This window comes from Rhopilema esculentum, chromosome 1, assembly GCF_057945365.1.
Source record: "Rhopilema esculentum isolate cy_ngs chromosome 1, ASM5794536v1, whole genome shotgun sequence".
NCBI lineage: Eukaryota > Metazoa > Cnidaria > Scyphozoa > Rhizostomeae > Rhizostomatidae > Rhopilema > Rhopilema esculentum.
Genome location: NC_142815.1, coordinates 4,294,875 through 4,314,002, shown reverse-complemented (window position 1 = coordinate 4,314,002; position 19,128 = coordinate 4,294,875). Strand labels below are relative to the sequence as shown.

The following is a 19,128-nucleotide window of genomic DNA, read 5'->3' as shown; positions in this document are numbered from 1 at the left end:
CTTAAACACAATTTAATGTAGCTAGATTATATTTGGGCACTTTCGAAAACAACTTTGTCTCCTGGTCCAAATTTACCCCGACTACAATCATTCACAAAAAAATATATTCAGAGCCACTTTTGCACTTTTCCAATCCTTACTTTTAAAAAAACCGTTGTATTACTAATTAAAAATACATTATTTGTAATTTCCCTTATTTTTTTCAAATTTAGATCTACTATCCCAGACAAATGAAAATCACACAAGACATATTCTTTGTAGGGAAAGGGGCGAAATATCAATGCAGCCTCACAATCATTCAGAACGATTGTACACCATGAAGATCTAGATGAAATGTACTGAATGCACTGAACGGTCTGAAGATATGTTGTCGATGGCTGAAGAACAACAAAGTTCTGCGTTGAGTCACATGATATCGGGGCTTTTATTTACTAGCTAAAGGCTAAATGCTGCTCCAGCACCAACAATTTTTTTGTTTCAGAAAACTAACTATTGCACTCTTTTTGCTGAAGGCATGGCACCCAGCTTTAAAAATTGAAATTTCTGTGGCCTAGGACAAGCTAGGCTTTGGGAGAGGGTAAATATCATTACAGGTTTAACCGGTTCACAAGTTCTGCATTTAGGGGCATGGGGGACCAGGGATCCTTGTTGAGGATAAAATGCAGTGTGTCGTGATTGAGATGTCACGTGGTTATAATAATGCATATGGTTGATTTTTCAAATTTCAATACTAGAATTAGCATAACTGCGATGTTCATGCATATGAGCTTTTTCTTTCGAATTCAAAGTATCTAATCTATGAAAATACAGCACACAGATAGCACAAAACTATACATGTGAGAATTCTTTGACAGCACCATGTTATTACAAGGCAGAGGCAATGTTTAGGTGGCGATTTAACATCAATTGTAATACTTATAAAGGATCGTCAAACGGCAAAGCTAGTCTGTATTAAATTATTCGAAGAATGACATCTGAGTCAGTGTCTCTTGAACTATGAGACTTAGTTGTCTATATCGATCCTGAGCTCGCGTGTTCTTTTTTGTTGCCTTTAAGTTTAGGCCAGATTAATTCTTAAACTCTGAAATCCCAGCATCCAGTGCAATCTGCCATCTTGCTCCATCCCAGCCACAGAAGGCGGATTCCGAACCATCACAGCGGCACTCGGGTCCTCGCATGGTGAGTGAATTCCGCTATCATCAAAATCATAACTCAGCTATGACTCCTTCGGTGGAGACAATTGGAAAAGGGTAACTTTTTTCAGGTCCCAGTAAATATAGGAAGATTTGTAGACTAAAGACCACACGTAGGGAACAAAGAATTCTTCAGGATTATCTTCTTCCATGTATTTGAAGCGAAGTTCAGGAAATTTCTAGAGCAAAAAGACAAATCTTAGAAAAATAGAAAGACAGCCGAAGATGAATACTCGGGAAAATAAGAAAATAAAATAGAGGTCATTCGGTAGTGGTATTACACTGAGGCCGCTGAACAGCCAAGGATCCTATCTGAGTATGGGGCAGTGGGTATTACCAAGAGCTTACGAAACCCCAACTTACAGTAAACCCCGTAATACACCCCCTCAACTGTTCCCGTGTGGCTTCTTGAACCATTTAAAAGAAAGCTATATCATTACATCAAATCGATTTTTTGATTAGAAAGTTTTCAAAATATTCAACATTAAAGAAAAGTAGCTGCATCTTGAAAAAAATGTATCACCTTAAACTGATCGACCGGGAGGCTGCCGAGCTCTTTTCTGATGACGTCATGGACAGATTCGACTGACAGGGAGTCATCTGTGTATTTTTCAAGTCTCGAATTGAAATATGCTAGCACCTTGAAAGAAAATTTAGCAATAAAAAAAATTGGCCTCTATAAATAATTGTCAAACCAAATGAAAAGAAGAGAGACAAGACCAAACAGAGATAAAACCAAATGAGACTGCAATCGACATTGCAGTGGCTGTGTTGATCCTAGGAATCGTTTGAAGGTAATTTACCACACATCCGTATCGTTGCAGGGAAAACAGAATAAACTGCTTGTGGATGACGTAATAAGAGAGGTTAAACGCTGTTGACTGGCAAAGCTGAAATCGAAATAGAAACCAGCACCTGTTTCATTACCGATATGAGAGATCATCGCAGGTGCACCGAGAGAAATATTTTTCACTTTGTGTCAGGTCGGACTCGTTACTAAGACAGGTTTAACTCGTCACTGAGTCAAGTCAAACTCGATTCTGAGTCAAGTCGGACTGGTTACTAGATCAGGTCTGGCTGTTGACAAAGGCAGATTTGCCTCGTTTCTGTGTCTTGTTCCTGAGACAGGGCTGCCTCGTTAGTGAGTCGTATCTGATTGAATCCCGTCATCAAATTAAGAAAATACAAACAATTTCACCTTCCTACTTACAATATTTACATTAAACATGATGTCTTGGAATTTTGGGTTGGTTTCCAACTCTTCGATCGTCTCCTTTTCGTGAAGCAGCGTGTAAACGAGGTTTGGGTTCTCCTTTAACCTCGTTACAACGCAAGAGTTCAGAATTTCAAGGAACATACGAATTATCTCCTCCAAAACATTTGAATCAGCGAACTAAAAGAAAAGGGATCAGGCACTGAGCAGCTGTGTTCTATATTGTTCAAATGCATTCAAATTAAAATCACAAATCTCTCTGTAACGGGCTAGCTTGCTACCACAGAATAACATCATCACAATCATATTAGCAAGAAAGGTCTCTGGTGCTTCTAGCTAACAGTCTGAAACACATCCAGAAAATCATACAACTTTGATTTAAAAAAAAGTTAGCATTGCTTGATTCGGCAATAGAAAATATTGATCCAGAGGGTGTCAAAACACAATTTTGGAATTATTAAGTAGGTTAGGTCGTCATTATCGGGCCATTTTGAAATTTCGCAGTACTAAGCAGGCTTATTCAAAGAGTACAAAGAAGTGAAACACTTGAAGTAGAGCATCTTAGCAGAGTTTTTGGCCAAAACAATAAACTCAACAAACAGCAAATCGAGCTGCCAGTTCCTGTCTCTCTGCTCCTCTCTTCCCGCTCCTCTCTCCATGCTCTTCTCCTCTTGCTCTTCTCTTCCTGTTCCTCTCTCCCTACTCCCTCTCCCTGCTCCTCACCCCTGCTCTTCTCTCCCTACTCCTCTCTCCTAACTCTTCTCTCCCTGCTCATCTCTCCCTGCTCTTCTCTCCCTACTCCTCTCTCCTAACTCTTTTTCCCTGCTCATCTCTCCCTGTTCTTCTCTCCCTGTTCTTCTCTCCCTGCTCCCCTCTCCCTGCTCCTCTCTCCTTACTCCTCTCTCCCTGCATCTCTCTTCCTGCATCTCTCTCCCTGTTCTTCTCTCCCTGCTCCCCTCTCCCTGCTCCTCTCTCCTTACTCCTCTCTCCCTGCATCTCTCTCCCTGTTCTTCTCTCCCTGCTCCTCTCTCTTCTCCCCCTGCTCTTCCCTCCTGCTCTTCTCTCCTTGCTCTCCTCTCCCCGCTCTTCTCTCCCTGCTCTTCTCAATAAAACTGCATGCCATTAGGCAGTATTGTCTTAAGCAAAGTGGATCTTTGATCTTTCACTTGATGCATATTTTATCGTATTGAAAAAGAACTGTTTTTATTCCCTATCCCTTTTTTGCTTTTAGGAGTGCTTGGTGAGTTGCCTAACTTTTTCATATTGCACTTGTGATTTGTAATTGCGACTACAAAAAAACAACAATAAGTAGCGAGGCTTCACTGTCAAAAGAAACCTCTTGATAAAGGTTCGTCTAATTTCAAACAACCTTTAGCATAATAAATAAACTGAAGATATTTCAATTGATGTTTTCGAATAACAACTACCTCGTCTTGATCATTCTCTTTGAGGCTGATGACACTTTTTGACATCTTTTTGTATCTCTTGAGCAGCTGCGCAAGGACCCTAAGAAAAAGAAAAAAATTACTCCTAGAGGTCAATGACAAGCTAAAATTATACATTTTAGCAACTATATGGACAGTTCCATTGAGGTGTTTAGGCCTGCTTGATGTCGCAACCGTAAAAATCCCTGGCTTGCCTAGGTATTCTATATCTTACGAAAAAACCTTAACACATTTCCGGATCAATGCAGACGTTACCAACTTCCCCATTAAAAAGAAACGAGTTCTATCTTAGAATATCTTGGAATTTTCGACTCTAACAGGAAATATGGCAGTGTGAGCCTATTTTTATCATTCAAGATTTTATTACTGCTCTTCGTGACCAAATTGATGACCAGTTTTTCTAATATTTGGCATCCCTTTAGGCCCATTTTTCTCTTTCCATACTTTCCAAACGGGAAGAAGCTGATTGGGCAAAAATGACCAACGATCTTCACTTTCATCCTTACTTAAAATTTCATAATCATCAAACATACAATTCTGTGCTGTGTGTTTGACAATTCATCTTCTGCCTATTCATCTTTCAGTGCTTGTCTGGGCACGTGATTTAAAAACGAAAGCTTGTTTACAAACAGTACTTCGAAAATTGACAATGAGAAAATACCTGAAGAATCGATCACAAACATAACAGCCAAGATTGTGAAAATTCACCGACATATTTGCCAAAGTCGCCAAACAGTTTGTGTGGAGGTATTTGTCCTAAGACGAAGACATAATTTTTATTTGCACCATTAACAAGGAACATATGAAACTTCTAGGAACTATAAGCTTCTCCAGGATAATTAAGTGTCAACTGAGGGTCAGTCCTGCCGAAGCTAAAGTCTTCAGCCTAATTCTGTTTGTGTACAGTCAACAAAAAAGCCAACAAATCATTAAGAAATATCCAGAACGCGAGGGTTTTGTATGATATGATCTTTGGATAGAGTAATTAAAGAATAAGACTAAAGGCAAAAATATTTGTGAGTTTTAATCTGTGGTTCACTAAAAACAAGCTTGATCATAATCAACTAGGAGCGATCAAAAATTTAAGATCGTATATTTTAAATTATTTTTCATTTCTTAAAGCGTCTACCGTCACTAAATTGATTATTTAAAATTCTCCAACTTTTTGTGCCACCAATAAGGAAAAAATTGATGCTAGATTTTTTCAAACGACATTGTAAAGTTTTAAGTCAAAATGAGCTGTAAGAGACGGCAGTTTTGGAAAAATTACTGCGTGAATTCTTAACAGCAGAATAAACAGACAAGGATTTATAATTGTGTGACAAAAAAGAATGAGAAAATCTCCATTAACATGGAAAAATTTATTAAAGAACTCTCAACTGGCAGGGCATATACGCCACAAAAGGAAAACGTAAACTCCAATTCGAGAAAAATTCGAATTTTGATGCTATTAAAAAAAGTACAAAGTAAGAAATAAATTGCGATGTCTTGAATGGAAGGGAGATGTTTTTAAAAATCAAAGAAAGACGTACTCGTGTTGTTGTTGTTTATCAAGCTTAGATTTGTCCTAAAGAAAGAGCTGTGGGCGTTTCTTCGCTTGGAAATCTTTAATAGAATATATTTACCCTCATTTTGAAAATGTTCCGTTGAACCATTCTGATAAGCACCAACAGAACCAGGTCACCAAGGGAGACATCACGAAGAGAGCGCTCTGTGTACCATGGTACTTCAGGCAGAATCTAAAGGGATTTAAGTGGAAGAAACTGATGAAGTAATGGCTCAAAGCACTGACAAGAGAAAAATATATGAATGAATGAGAAGTTTGGAAAGAGGCTGCTTCAAAACGAGAGCAGAAGATTAGGATCACAATGCCAACAATTGGCAAGTCTTTATACACGAAAAAAATTTAGCTTCAATAAAGGCAAAGATTTATAAATTGTTTATCTCAAAAAAGAATTGAAATGTTATAAAATGAGTAATAAAATAATCAAATATTGGTATACTAATGCCACATGGCTCTGATTCTGGATTCACACTGTCTTAAGTAAACACCAACTCCCCCCCCCCTTAAAAAAAGCAGGCGATGCCCCTAACAAATGCTTTCCCCGGTACACATTCCTCGTCGTTCATACAAACAGGCACTTTACAAAATATAGGCTAGGGATCAGTTTACTATGGTTATTCTCTCGCAGCATTATAATTCACGAGTTGGCTTCATCACACAAAACAAGTGGTTCTTACTGTGTTGTGTGTTTGCACACTGAACCGTTCTTCTTGGCTCAAAATGAGCATCACAATTAATGTCATGTACGTCAAGTGGGAGTTTCGCTCTTCAGCGTGGTACAGGGTTTCCAAAAGTGGAACAATCTAGAGGAGGATTAAAGGCTAATGAGATATGACATTTATTGAAATAAGTTACAATTGAATAATATATACAAAATTGTTTATCAGACTTTTGCAGAAAAAGAAGTATTTTGAAAATAACATTATATGAATCGAGGCAAGAGTATTTAGGGAAAGAGATGAAAATATTTCTCAAAAGGAGAAGATAGAAGTTAATAGTACATATGTTTCTGAAATATCGCAAATTTTCACAAATTCTTTCTTTATTGAAGTTTTACCACTTTAGCAACAAAATTAGCCAACTTTTATTCCCAAGTTATAAACAGCAGAATTTAGGTCACTTAATTCTGGTTACCAACTTTGAACATAAACTTAACTAGTATTTTTAACCAAATTTCAAGCTAGATCTTTCTTAGTAAAGTGATTGTAATGGTGTTATTCTGTGGTACCAGCTAGCCCGTTGAAAATTACATATTTGAAAAGAGAGACTCGTGATTGACTGGATTTAAAAAAGTTTCCCTTATATCAATGAGCATTTTCCAAAAATAGGAGATTTTCTAAAAGTGGAGGAAAATGGGAAAAATCTATGAAAACTTTGGGATAAAAAAGAAACGAAAGGAATCTTTGTAAGGGACAGGGACAAAGCTTTTTTCAAGGCAAAAGGCGGGAAGAGAAATTCATAGAGATGAATACATTTAATAATTGCACTGACGATTAAATGATAGGTAGGAAAAGAAATTCTGGCTATCATATTTGATGCTCAGGGAAAACATGAGATCTATTGACACAGTTTTCGATAAACGATGAGTAAATTTCACAGTTAACAAAATGTCTGATTTCATTAATGAAATTACTCACCAAATTTCCAAGATCGTCTCGTTTTAAAACGTGATTCATGAAAGACTCGTTTTGATGAAACATAAGGTACAACAACAACACTGTCTGGTCGAGGCTAAGATCTCTAAAGAAAAGAAGGTGCGTTGATTATCATAATTTTTTGTAATCACTATGAAAGAGGAGTCATTTAAGAAAGCTGCGTAATACAAAATGACCATTATTCAGGCAAATAGCATAAAAGAAAAAGTTAATAGCAATGACACCCTTAAAGTGTTCTTTCATAGGAATGTTTTTTGGGGAGAAGGAGGTAATGGAGAGTCGATTTTCCTGAGGATCGATTTAAGTTATTAACTACGACAAACAGCATTCAAAAAATTAATGCCATGGAGAGCTGAAATACGACTTTACTATACGTCTATACGACTAAACAACAACAGACTATACGACCTTACACGTACAAAACCATTTCTTGTGCAGCTTCATGCCAATTTTCTTACCTTCAAGATTTCGATCCACAACTGGGTATATATATTTCCTAGCGTATAGTTTTCGATCTATGTTCTGACGTTTTAAACTCTGAAGAGTCTCAGACAAAAAGCTTTAGTTTACTAAATGTTTGCTTTTTTCAAAGCCATTTTCAAGTTTTGTACCACCAAAAGATTGTTTATCTCCAAGATATTAGAAAACCGTCAACATATGTTCCAAACAGAATCATAACAGGCCTAAAATACTTTGGTAAATGTCTGAACAATAAAAATGCAAGGTATGAAATAAAAGTTACCGGCAAAGACAGGAGTAAAGGCTATTGAAGTTTAAAAGCAAGCCTCCAAATTCTGCGGAATCTGAAAGTTGAAAAACACGTTATATCTTCAGGTAGAATAAAAAATAATTTCCAGGGGCTCAAATGGAACTTCTTTTAAAACTGATTTTAAATTGGCTTGTTAACAAGCTCTGTTTTCCAGAAAGGTTCATTCAAGTATATAGTTGTAACACGAATGTTCCTACATCAAGATTTATAATAAAATTTTGCAGTTATGTTTTCCATCTTTATTTTGTTTTTCATAGAACCTGCTTGCTAAAATTCGATTTCTTTAAAATAATTAGTAAAATCATTCGATTTGGCATCAAGCGTCATTTTATTTGTATAACACAAAAATGAATATATACGAAGAGAAAATTTGGGCGAGTGATAGGACCAGGGCAGGACTCGAACACGAGCCAGTGATTCTGTACGTTGCTCTACTAACTGGGCAACAAGGTCACGTTTTCAGATAAAAAACTTTTCATTTTAGAAATCAAAATTAAGCAACAATCAAGAATGAAGTTACAATATTAAAACATGTGAAACGCTTCTTGAATACTCAAGGTTATTTGGCTCAAGCTTTTTATTTGACTGAATATAACATAGAAAGTACAACTGAATGAATGAATGAATGAATGAATGAATGAATGAATGAATGAATGAATGAATGAATGAATTAATTAATTAATTAATTAATGGATGAATGAATGAATGAATGAATATAAATGAAGCATTAATTGAAATAGATGAAGAAAATGCTGACCTTTATCCTTTGAACTCTGATTCTTGACCGACGACTTCTGACCTTCACAAGAAAACATTGCTCCCCTGTATTTGTTGGCATCTTTTGTTAGTTGATTCGGAAGAATCAAAAGCAACAGAAGGCTGTGATTAGCCAAAGGTCGTAGGACATCAGGGTCGAGGTCATCCCCACCACCGAACATTGACCAAACGGTTGCTAGGAAACAGAACAGTAAACAATTTAATTCAATGGAAGTCATCCAGTTACTCAAAGTCATCCAGTAAAGTACAAAGTTACTTTTATATACTTCTTATACAAACAGTTAACGAGGATATTCAAAACTAAATTTAATCTTAAAAGCGTTTTAATTGAAAAAACTATATCTCATAAGGTGGTAAATAACATAGTTATTAAATGAGGATTAAAAAGCAATGCTTTAAAAATGGTTTGCAATTGAGTTGTTCTTCAGTAAAAAGAGATACAGAATTTAGATTTAATTGCGCTTTTAGAAAAACAGCCTTAGACTATGGAAAACTTTACAACAGTAATGTTAACAAAAATTTCCAGCGAAGTTGATTATCTTAGCAAAACAAAACACGTAAAAAGACGGAAATGATTCAATGGCGAGCAGATAATTTATCAAAATGAAGAACTTACAAAGTGTTCGACTGAAGAACCCAGAACCATCCTCTTCGCTTGGCAATAAATCATTCTTGATGTAGCTTTCAAAGAGTTTCTGTATAATCTTGCCTGCATTTTGAGAGCTGTAAATAAAGGTTTGTCCTTTGAAACGAAACGAAATTCTACATGAACTTTTCTACTCATGCAAAGGCCTGATTTTTCAACTTTGATCAATTCTGAAGCATAACCTCGCCGTTATCATGCAGTTGACATAACTTTTAAAAGTTCAAAGTATACTTGTGATTCACTTTACCACGAACAAAAATGAAAGAGCAAGAACAAAAATATGAAATTTTAAAAATTTTGTTAAAAAAACCTTCCTTGTTTTTGAGCCAGAACCGTTCTTCCAAAAGAGGTTTGCAGGGTTTTTACGTCTTTATAAACCAACAACAAAAACGGCTCGAATGTTTCACTTTACTTCGACCAATCATTATCATCTAACCCCTCACGTGACTCGAGAGTGTGATAATGAAATGGTCTGACTGGTCAATACAATAACAAAAATATCTGAACTGATTATTTAATCACGTGGTACTGGCACACGTGGTACTGGCACACGTGGTACTGGCACACGTGGTACTTACCATTTACTGTTCATAATTAGCAGATGAATAACACTGGACGTTGTGGGCCTAAGTTCCTGCATTTGAACTGACAGCAGAACGATCAAAACATTAAGAGACTCCAGATGCAAATAATAAGTCTTGCTCCTTCAAAACAAGAAAATTTCAAGTGTTTAAAACGCAGAAAATCCCTTGTTAACGCAACACAATATTGTAAGTCACTTATTGGCTGAAAAGCAGCAAATTACCGTACTAAAGACGAGGCTATTTCCCAAACATCAACATGGATTTTTCTCAACTCCCCTCCTCCCTTATCTTCCATTCTTCATTTGTTCAACGAAAAAACCTGCTCTTTGTCCTTTGTCCTGCTCTTTGTCCTTTGTCCTTTGTCCTGGACTTAGCCCTAAGTTTTCATTCTCAGATATGAGAAGACTTTTTCGCATCATTTTGCTTCGATTGATCTTCAAAATTTTGAACATTTCCTTACATAGTTTGAATTCATTTTCTAACAGTTTAGGTACACATTCCAAGAGTTGCTCGCTTCGTTAACTTTCTCATAACGTGTTTTCTGAATGGCAATCCATTTTAACCTGTTTGTCGAATTGCGTTCACATTTTTTTGTAAAATAGCTTGTTTAACACAATTATAAACAAAAGCACGACAATAACGCGACCATAACACAAAAGTACCACGATAAAAATCAGAAAAATATAACGATAATTAACGGATCATACGCGATAACAACGCGACAACTTTTTGTACTTATCACGAAAACAAACAAAATCGCAAAGTACAAAAATATGGCTTACGTCACAGGGATTTCACAGATTATTTGACAGCAGGCCAGAAGGAATTCTTCAAAGACTGTTCTTGTACCTGATGAAAAATACCATTTGCTTTAAACTTAAAACAAAGCATTTTGCAACTGAAACAATTTGCACACTGATACGAATAATCAAGCTTATAACCTCTATAGAAAATCGCAACCAACAGAAACAACTGCATCTTTTGTTCTTTCCTAAAAAAAGTTTTCTACAAAATTTTGCAGATGTACGCTTCATACCAAAATTCGACTTCAAATTCTCTTCTTGTTTTGGAAACATAAACCTAACTATCTTCTTGTTCTGGAAACACAAACCTAATTCTCTTCTTGTTCTGGAAACATAAAACTAATTCTCTTCTTGTTCTGGAAACATAAAACTAATTCTCTTCTTGTTCTGGAAACATAAACCTATCTCTCTTCTTGTTTTGGAAACATAAACCTAACTCTCTTCTTGTTTTGGAAACACAAACCTAACTATCTTCTTGTTCTGGAAACATAAACCTATCTCTCTTCTTGTTCTGGAAACATAAACCTATCTCTCTTCTTGTTTTGGAAACATAAACCTAACTCTCTTCTTGTTTTGGAAACACAAACCTAACTATCTTCTTGCTCTGGAAACACAAACCTAACTCTCCTCTTGTTCTGGAAACACAAACCTAACTCTTCTTATTCTGGAAACATAAACTTAACTCTCTTCTTGTTCTGGAAACACAAACCTAACTTTCTTCTCATTCTGGAAACACAAACCTAACTCTCTTCTTGTTCTAGAAACACAAACCTAACTCTCTTCTTGTTCTGGAAACACAAACCTAACTCTCTTCTTGTTCTGGAAACACAAACCTAACTCTCTTCTTTTTCTGGAAACACAAACCTAACTTTCTTCTCATTCTGGAAACACAAACCTAACTCTCTTCTTGTTCTAGAAACACAAACCTAACTTTCTTCTTGATCTGGAAACACAAACCCAACTTTCTTCTTGATCTGGAAACACAAACCTAACTATCTTCTTGTTCTGGAAACACAAACCTAATTCTCTTCTTGTTCTGGAAACATAAAACTAATTCTCTTCTTGTTCTGGAAACATAAAACTAATTCTCTTCTTGTTCTGGAAACATAAACCTATCTCTCTTCTTGTTTTGGAAACATAAACCTAACTCTCTTCTTGTTTTGGAAACACAAACCTAACTATCTTCTTGTTCTGGAAACATAAACCTATCTCTCTTCTTGTTCTGGAAACATAAACCTATCTCTCTTCTTGTTTTGGAAACATAAACCTAACTCTCTTCTTGTTTTGGAAACACAAACCTAACTATCTTCTTGCTCTGGAAACACAAACCTAACTCTCCTCTTGTTCTGGAAACACAAACCTAACTCTTCTTATTCTGGAAACATAAACTTAACTCTCTTCTTGTTCTGGAAACACAAACCTAACTTTCTTCTCATTCTGGAAACACAAACCTAACTCTCTTCTTGTTCTAGAAACACAAACCTAACTCTCTTCTTGTTCTGGAAACACAAACCTAACTCTCTTCTTGTTCTGGAAACACAAACCTAACTCTCTTCTTGTTCTGGAAACACAAACCTAACTTTCTTCTCATTCTGGAAACACAAACCTAACTCTCTTCTTGTTCTAGAAACACAAACCTAACTTTCTTCTTGATCTGGAAACACAAACCCAACTTTCTTCTTGATCTGGAAACACAAACCTAACTATCTTCTTATTCTGGAAACACAAACCTAACTCTCTTCTTGTTCTAGAAACACAAACCTAACTCTCTTCTTGTTCTGGAAACACAAACCTAACTCTCTTCTTGTTCTGGAAACACAAACATAACTCTCCTCTTGTTCTGGAAACACAAACCTAACTCTTCTTATTCTGGAAACATAAACTTAACTCTCTTCTTGTTCTGGAAACACAAACCTAACTTTCTTCTCATTCTGGAAACACAAACCTAACTCTCTTCTTGTTCTAGAAACACAAACCTAACTCTCTTCTTGTTCTGGAAACACAAACCTAACTCTCTTCTTGTTCTGGAAACACAAACCTAACTCTCTTCTTGTTCTGGAAACACAAACCTAACTTTCTTCTCATTCTGGAAACACAAACCTAACTCTCTTCTTGTTCTAGAAACACAAACCTAACTCTCTTCTTGTTCTGGAAACACAAACCTAACTCTTCTTATTCTGGAAACATAAACTTAACTCTCTTCTTGTTTTGGAAACACAAACCTAACTCTCTTCTTGTTCTAGAAACACAAACCTAACTCTCTTCTTGTTCTGGAAACACAAACCTAACTCTCTTCTTGTTCCGGAACACAAACGTAACACCAACTTATCAACTGCCCACAAAACATTAACCTTACAATCTCAAAGAGCTCCACTTTAATTTTGATCAGTTCAATATCTTCAACAGTTGCTAGATAAAGAAACTACAATCTTTAAAGCAATCAACCGATTGGCTTAAACAATTTGTCAATCAGCTATTGTCCAATCAATACGCGTGTGAATTGTAACACGCATTCTGATTGGACAATTTTTGCCAGATAGCTTAAGCCACTCAACTATCTACTGATTGCCTTTAAAGGTACTATATCCCGCGAGTCAACCGATAATGAAAACAAAAGGTTCTCCCAGGACTGGAAAACGTCCGGCAGCGGCACTGCCAGGAAATTGTCAGCACGAATTCATTGCAGGAAACTGTTGCTGTTTGCCAGGAAAATTTTATCGTGAAATCTCCATCGCTTCATTTTAATATGAACATTAAATTCATGTTACAATCTTTCTACGAAGTGCTGTTTTCTTGTGATATACATACATACTGAATAATTTTTGTTCTGCACTACTAACAAAAAACGAAGTTTAGCTTTCAAAATACAATCATCTGGTATTATCAGCGTCTGTTATGACAAATTTCCGTGCATGATTTTCAGCTACTATTTTAATTCAAGCAAGCTAAAACAAAGTTCATTTCTTTTTTACATCAGCCATTCTATATATGTAAAACACTTAAAGACAGCCAATCTTGTTTTGAAGGTGAACATGCCCCAAAACCTGTCTGGATGTGTCCATTATTATTCGTGCTTTGCTACTGGCATTCGCATACATTTTTCATCACTTGCTTTATAGAATGTAAGCGTTTTGGTCTTACATCTTTGCCTCTAGCACCACCCCTCATATAAAACATTAATTTCAACCATTGCAAAATAAAATAGTATTCTTACATGTTGTATGAACTACTAGCTTTGATGATAAACCCACCCAGAGCAAGATGTATAGATATATCAATACTTATAAAGTATTTAGTTTGCTAGTACTGATATAAAATTTAATCAAAGTTATTATAGATTTTAAGATCTACTAGCTTTAACCTTAATAACAAACTATGAGGATTGTGCTCGATCACGTTCTCCTTGATCATCTAATACAGTATAAACAAAATGATTGCTGTTCGAATAGCTATCATGAAAAATCGAGGACCAACAATTAGTTCTTTTTTAATTTAATAGTTTACAAATCAAACAACTTCAGTCCCGCATTGCTGATTGGATATGCAACAATAGCATATTGTTTAATGCAACCAATGATAATTGAGAAGACCACGGAAATTCGTTGGGAAACAGTTCCCTAAAAAGGCAGTCTGTCCCCTCAATGATTGGCTAATATGAACAATTGTTCTTTCTGCCTTAACGAATTACGCTACTCGCTTTGGCTGACCTAGCTGCAAAAGTGGGCGACATTTATAACTGCAAGCAAAAAACTATCAGAAATGGCAAGAAGATTTAAGTACCAGAACTGAAATATCTGTCACCTAAACCAAACAGGGAACAAAATTCATTCTAGCCACAGCTTCACTTAAACTAAAACACAGCAATTTGATTCAAAAGCTCTAGAATCAAAGTTGTCTCTGATTGTTTAAAATCGTGTAGGTATCGACCAAGCTCCCGTGGAAATGAAGTTGAGCACAATAGGAGACAGACTACCTTTAAGATAAACAAATAGAAACACATGATGTAGGCCTCACCTTCACAAGATGGCAGAGTGTTGAACTGGCGAATCAATTCTTGCTCTGGCAAACTGTTTACCATGTACTTGCAAACACATCGAATTAAGAGCAACGCATTCCAAGCTCTTTGGCAATCCTCAAGACTAAAAAACAAATATAAATTGTTCAAATATAAAACACAACACAAAGTTACTGAGAATGAAGAATAAATGATTTTTGTTAGTGAAAGAATCATTGTTATTTATTCAAACAAAAATATTAATTTCATTGCATCACTAAACACGATTCATCCAACTATGGAAAAACGAACAAAAACGGTCTGACTGAAAAGTTGCCACTTGAAAGAGAAAAACAGGATCGCATCCTTCAAACAATGGATGAGACAAAGTCTTGCTGTTACAAACAACTGGGTTAGATCATGGTTAGTTTCACTGTACCCTAAAAAGAACCCTAAAAAAGTGAAATTTTGCAAATAGAAAGAAAGGAGCATTAATGCAATAATGTGAAGCGTGTATGCGTCAGTCAGGTCCTGGCAATGATTGAAAAGAAGAAAAGAAAGAGGAGAAAATTCTTCATCTGTGGAAAAGGAAAGGAGAAAACCCCATGTGGATGAACAATTTTAGAAGTTAGAAAGAGTAGTAGTGGCAGCAAGAAAAAGGTTGTTTAGTGAATAACTGATGGCTCTGTGAAGGCTACAACTAAAAAAACATTCTTTATTTAGTTGTAGCCTTTAGTTGTAGCTTTCTCTTGCCTAGGGTCAGATCTGCCATGGTCCACCTTTCTTGTTCTCTGTCCCGCTATACGCACGCGTCATATTTAGCTCTTTGATACCTTTCTACATGCCTCCTTCCCATGCTCACATCGGTCTTTCAACCAACTTTTCCAACACACAAGTCTAACTCCCCAATAAATCACAACACTTCTCCTTTTTCCTTTCATCTAACACACATGAACGACAACCGCCCTCTCTCTCGGGCTCTTTGCTTTATTACACTCAAATCAGTCCATTTTGCAACTTCTAAAATGAATTCTTTGGCATTTCACTCCAGCTATGCATCTTGGCATCTTCCTATCACATTACCCAAATCCTAAAATCGTAATGGCCCGCGCCTCAGCCTCATACAACAAAACCATTCCTATTACAAGCTTAATAGAAAATACCTCTGATCTATAACATAATAATTTTGTTGATTTACAGACAAGCAATCTCCATCTATTTCTTCAATGCAGTCACTATTCTAGCTCTCACAGATTTCTCCAATCTCAATTCACTAGCAATCATATCACCAAAATGACACAAGTCACCATCTTCCCTATAGTAGAACTCGTGAATTTTCTTCCAATTCCTCCTACTACCTTCTTCAGTAACTCTTCCTACCACCTTCCCAAGCTACTCCCAAAATACCCATATTCTGGAAGCCAGTTTTTTCAATACCATTCCTACAAGGTTTCTTGTCTATCTACAAAAACCCTTTAACTTTTAAAGGCAGGCAAAAATATGAGAAACAATATTTATTAATCAAGGGAATACAAAACCAGTGATAATTTTTTCCAAAATTCCCATTAGCAGCAAGTTTACTAAACAGGTAAAGCAACATTGAAATCAGCTTGTTCAAAAGTTTATGCTTACCTTTTTTGTTTTTGAGGATTGATTATCAAGCTCTGGACATGGAAAATGAAAACACCAACCAAGGTGGTAAAATTCCCAGTGACATGGTTATTGGATGCTGAAAAAGAATTGCATTGCTTAGAGCAACTATTTCTCCAATTGATAAAGCTAGCAAAATCTGTCTTGCATAATATCTTCAGTACATAATATATATTTTAACTGAAGGTTGAAATTGGCAACCTTGAAAATATAATAACATGGTTTTGAAGCAACCTAGCAATTCATTCAACCAAGATAAAATAAGGAACAAAGATAGTCTAACTAAAACCCCTCCATTTACCTCCCTTTTCGCATCCGCTTTTCTGTGGAACCAGCTCTGTTGTCCAAAACAAGACCACATTTGACAAAAGCAAGCCTTGCCGAGGGGAATAAGTCATTGCTCTTACATTTCAATTGAAAGTTGAAATTGGCTAACACCAAAAATAACAATAATATGGTTTTAAAGCACTGAGATTAAGGACCACAAGATTCTTCACAAACCTTGTTAGTTTTTCTTAAGCTACATCTTCATATTAAAGATAAAAATAAGCCAAAAAAGGAATATCATACCAATCTTTTTACAAACACTCTCGACTGCTTCTTCAAGATATTTTGAGCCATCTCTAAAGTAAAAAAATGTCTTGCATAACAGTTGTAAAATTATAAAAGACAAATTGTTGATCAAAATAATGCATTGAGAGTGTAGTGATTTGTGTTTACTTTATTACTAATTAGTATGTGCTTAATCACAGGGTGTTTTTTGTTGGTACTCTCCATGTTAACAATCACATACATATTCAACAGTAATGTGGACAGTCACATAAATATTGATAGTATTGACCGTTAAGCCTGGTTCCCATGAAATTGTAAGAGTTTGGAACATACTGTGAACGTCCCTGGCACCTCACAGCCCAATAGATGGATTCTTTAGAGGAAGGGTTGCTTCATGAGGCGGCATCATGGTTGCCACGGAAAGGGGAGATTTTTGTAATCATGCTTCAAGTTCGATGGAAATTGCATCCTTTTAAGCAAACTTTAATGATTAAATTCAACTTTAAAATGATTATCCACTGGTCTAAAACAATGGTATTGATCAACTTCCTTGTTCTTGTTTTTAAATGTTTTACCTTATGCAACATAAATGCAAATTTTCAAGTCTGGTAAACAAATTTCAAATCTGGTGATAGGTACGAAATTGGCAATCACTGTCCTGGTTTTCAACATCATGTAAAGATATAATTCATGACCAATATTGACCAATTTCCGTAACCAAATTTGGTCATTGAAGATTCGGCTTTTAACAAAATCTGAGCAGCAAATCACTTACCCTGGGTGCCAGTCTCCATTCTTTAGTCTCAGAAATATAGTTAAGAAACAAGTCACAGAGCATTTTTTTGAGTCAGGACTAGCCGTCCATAATACTGAATCCCCGACAAAACAATGATTTTCCGACAAAACAATGATTTTTTTTAAAAATCCGTCAAATTTTGAAACATTCTGCTCCCCAGGCACGATGCCCCTGTTTCCAAATCCTAGCAAAATTCCTCTTTCCTAGCAAGGCATATTAGAGTCTCACTATAGTGGTGTGAATTGCAATCGGAGTTGAGCAGAGAGGAGTAGCCCCTTTTTAAGAGTGATATTTGGGGTAGCAGTTACACTATGATGCTCCTCTTGCTTGTATGCCTGCATTCTTTCCTCTGCATTTCTGGTTCACAATGCTGTGCAATATTGCAGTCATTTGAGGAAATGCACCAGATTTAAGTATTTCACGATTTTTACTCTTATAAATTCTTCCTCAATGAAAAAAAATGGCAAAAAACAAAGCCCTCTCAATCCTCCACCCCCTGCTTCCCTGGTCCTTGCTCAAAAATGCATTTTGGAAGAACTATAGGGCGTGGCAAAAGAAAGGTTTCTGGGTCATTCCAATAGAAGCCACAGAATTTTCTATGGGACCACACCCAGCCACGCCCATCTTAGCTGCCACACCTAACAATACTCGGTGTGCAACAGGTTCTGCACACAAAAATCTCCGGTGTGCACATGCCATACTCTGCAGACTGGCCCTATACCCTACTATTGCCTGTGTGGCAGTCATCAGGATTCGTTCTGGATGGTTTAAGATCTGTCCATGACAACAAAACATTTTCCCTACCTTTTCAAAAAACTCACTCATTCTCAAAACTGAAACTCGACAGGTCTGAGCAAACAACTGATTCTGCAGTAAAGTTTCGTTAGAATAATTAAAAAAGTAGTTCTGTATTTCTTCACTTTTCCTATTCAGTTCTGGTTGAAGTCGAGTCTTGCAAACTATAGGACTACATTCTCTTGATATTTTAAAGGTTAAATACCAAGTCAAATTTTTTGGATGGCCAAGAATTGAGGAATAGGCCTTTATTGTTAAATATTATTTTACTAGAGGCTGTGATGCAAACAAAATGAATTAAGTGAGCATTCGACTAGTCAAACAAAACTGAGTACAAACCTGTCATCCGGAGCTTCAAATGTAAAATTCAACAGCTCTTCCCAAAATTCATCATCTCTTTCCTTTTTCGTACTGCCTACTAACTCGTTTATGAATTTATTACTGTCGATTTCAGCCAACGTTGAACATTCGGCGCCCATGCTCACATTAAACAAACAGCTTAACAATCCTGCCTGCTTGGTCAGAACACGAAAGACTCTTGACAGTTCAAAACATCAAAAAAACTTTCCCAATCATATTCTGTTTTAACCGATAGCATGTTTAATGCGCAATGTTTGGTTTTTTCTCGATCTTTTGGCCGCCATTATTATCGACTTCCTACTTGAAGCTACTCGAATGCAACGTCACTTGCC

General features: G+C 36.3%; 1 protein-coding gene across 2 annotated transcripts; it reads right to left on the bottom strand.

Annotated features, from left to right (window-relative positions):
• Window positions 1-736: 736 nt before the first annotated feature.
• On the bottom strand, window positions 737-19,128 carry LOC135690369 (dymeclin). Of its 2 annotated transcripts, none has more exons than XM_065207896.2 (17): window positions 18,776-19,128; window positions 16,864-16,916; window positions 16,276-16,372; window positions 14,664-14,788; window positions 10,629-10,695; window positions 9,841-9,966; window positions 9,233-9,339; window positions 8,597-8,791; window positions 7,813-7,873; window positions 7,053-7,155; window positions 6,093-6,218; window positions 5,477-5,590; window positions 4,513-4,607; window positions 3,834-3,912; window positions 2,404-2,586; window positions 1,717-1,833; window positions 737-1,372 (listed from the first exon to the last, which is right to left on the bottom strand). In XM_065207896.2, exons 1-17 carry the CDS (start codon window positions 18,913-18,915, stop codon window positions 1,217-1,219), a joined length of 1,944 nt encoding a protein of 647 aa, XP_065063968.2. In that variant the 5' UTR covers window positions 18,916-19,128; the 3' UTR covers window positions 737-1,216. The 2 variants fall into 2 exon arrangements, with proteins under 2 accessions (XP_065063968.2, XP_065063969.2); XM_065207897.2 differs by having other exon boundaries at window positions 2,413-2,586.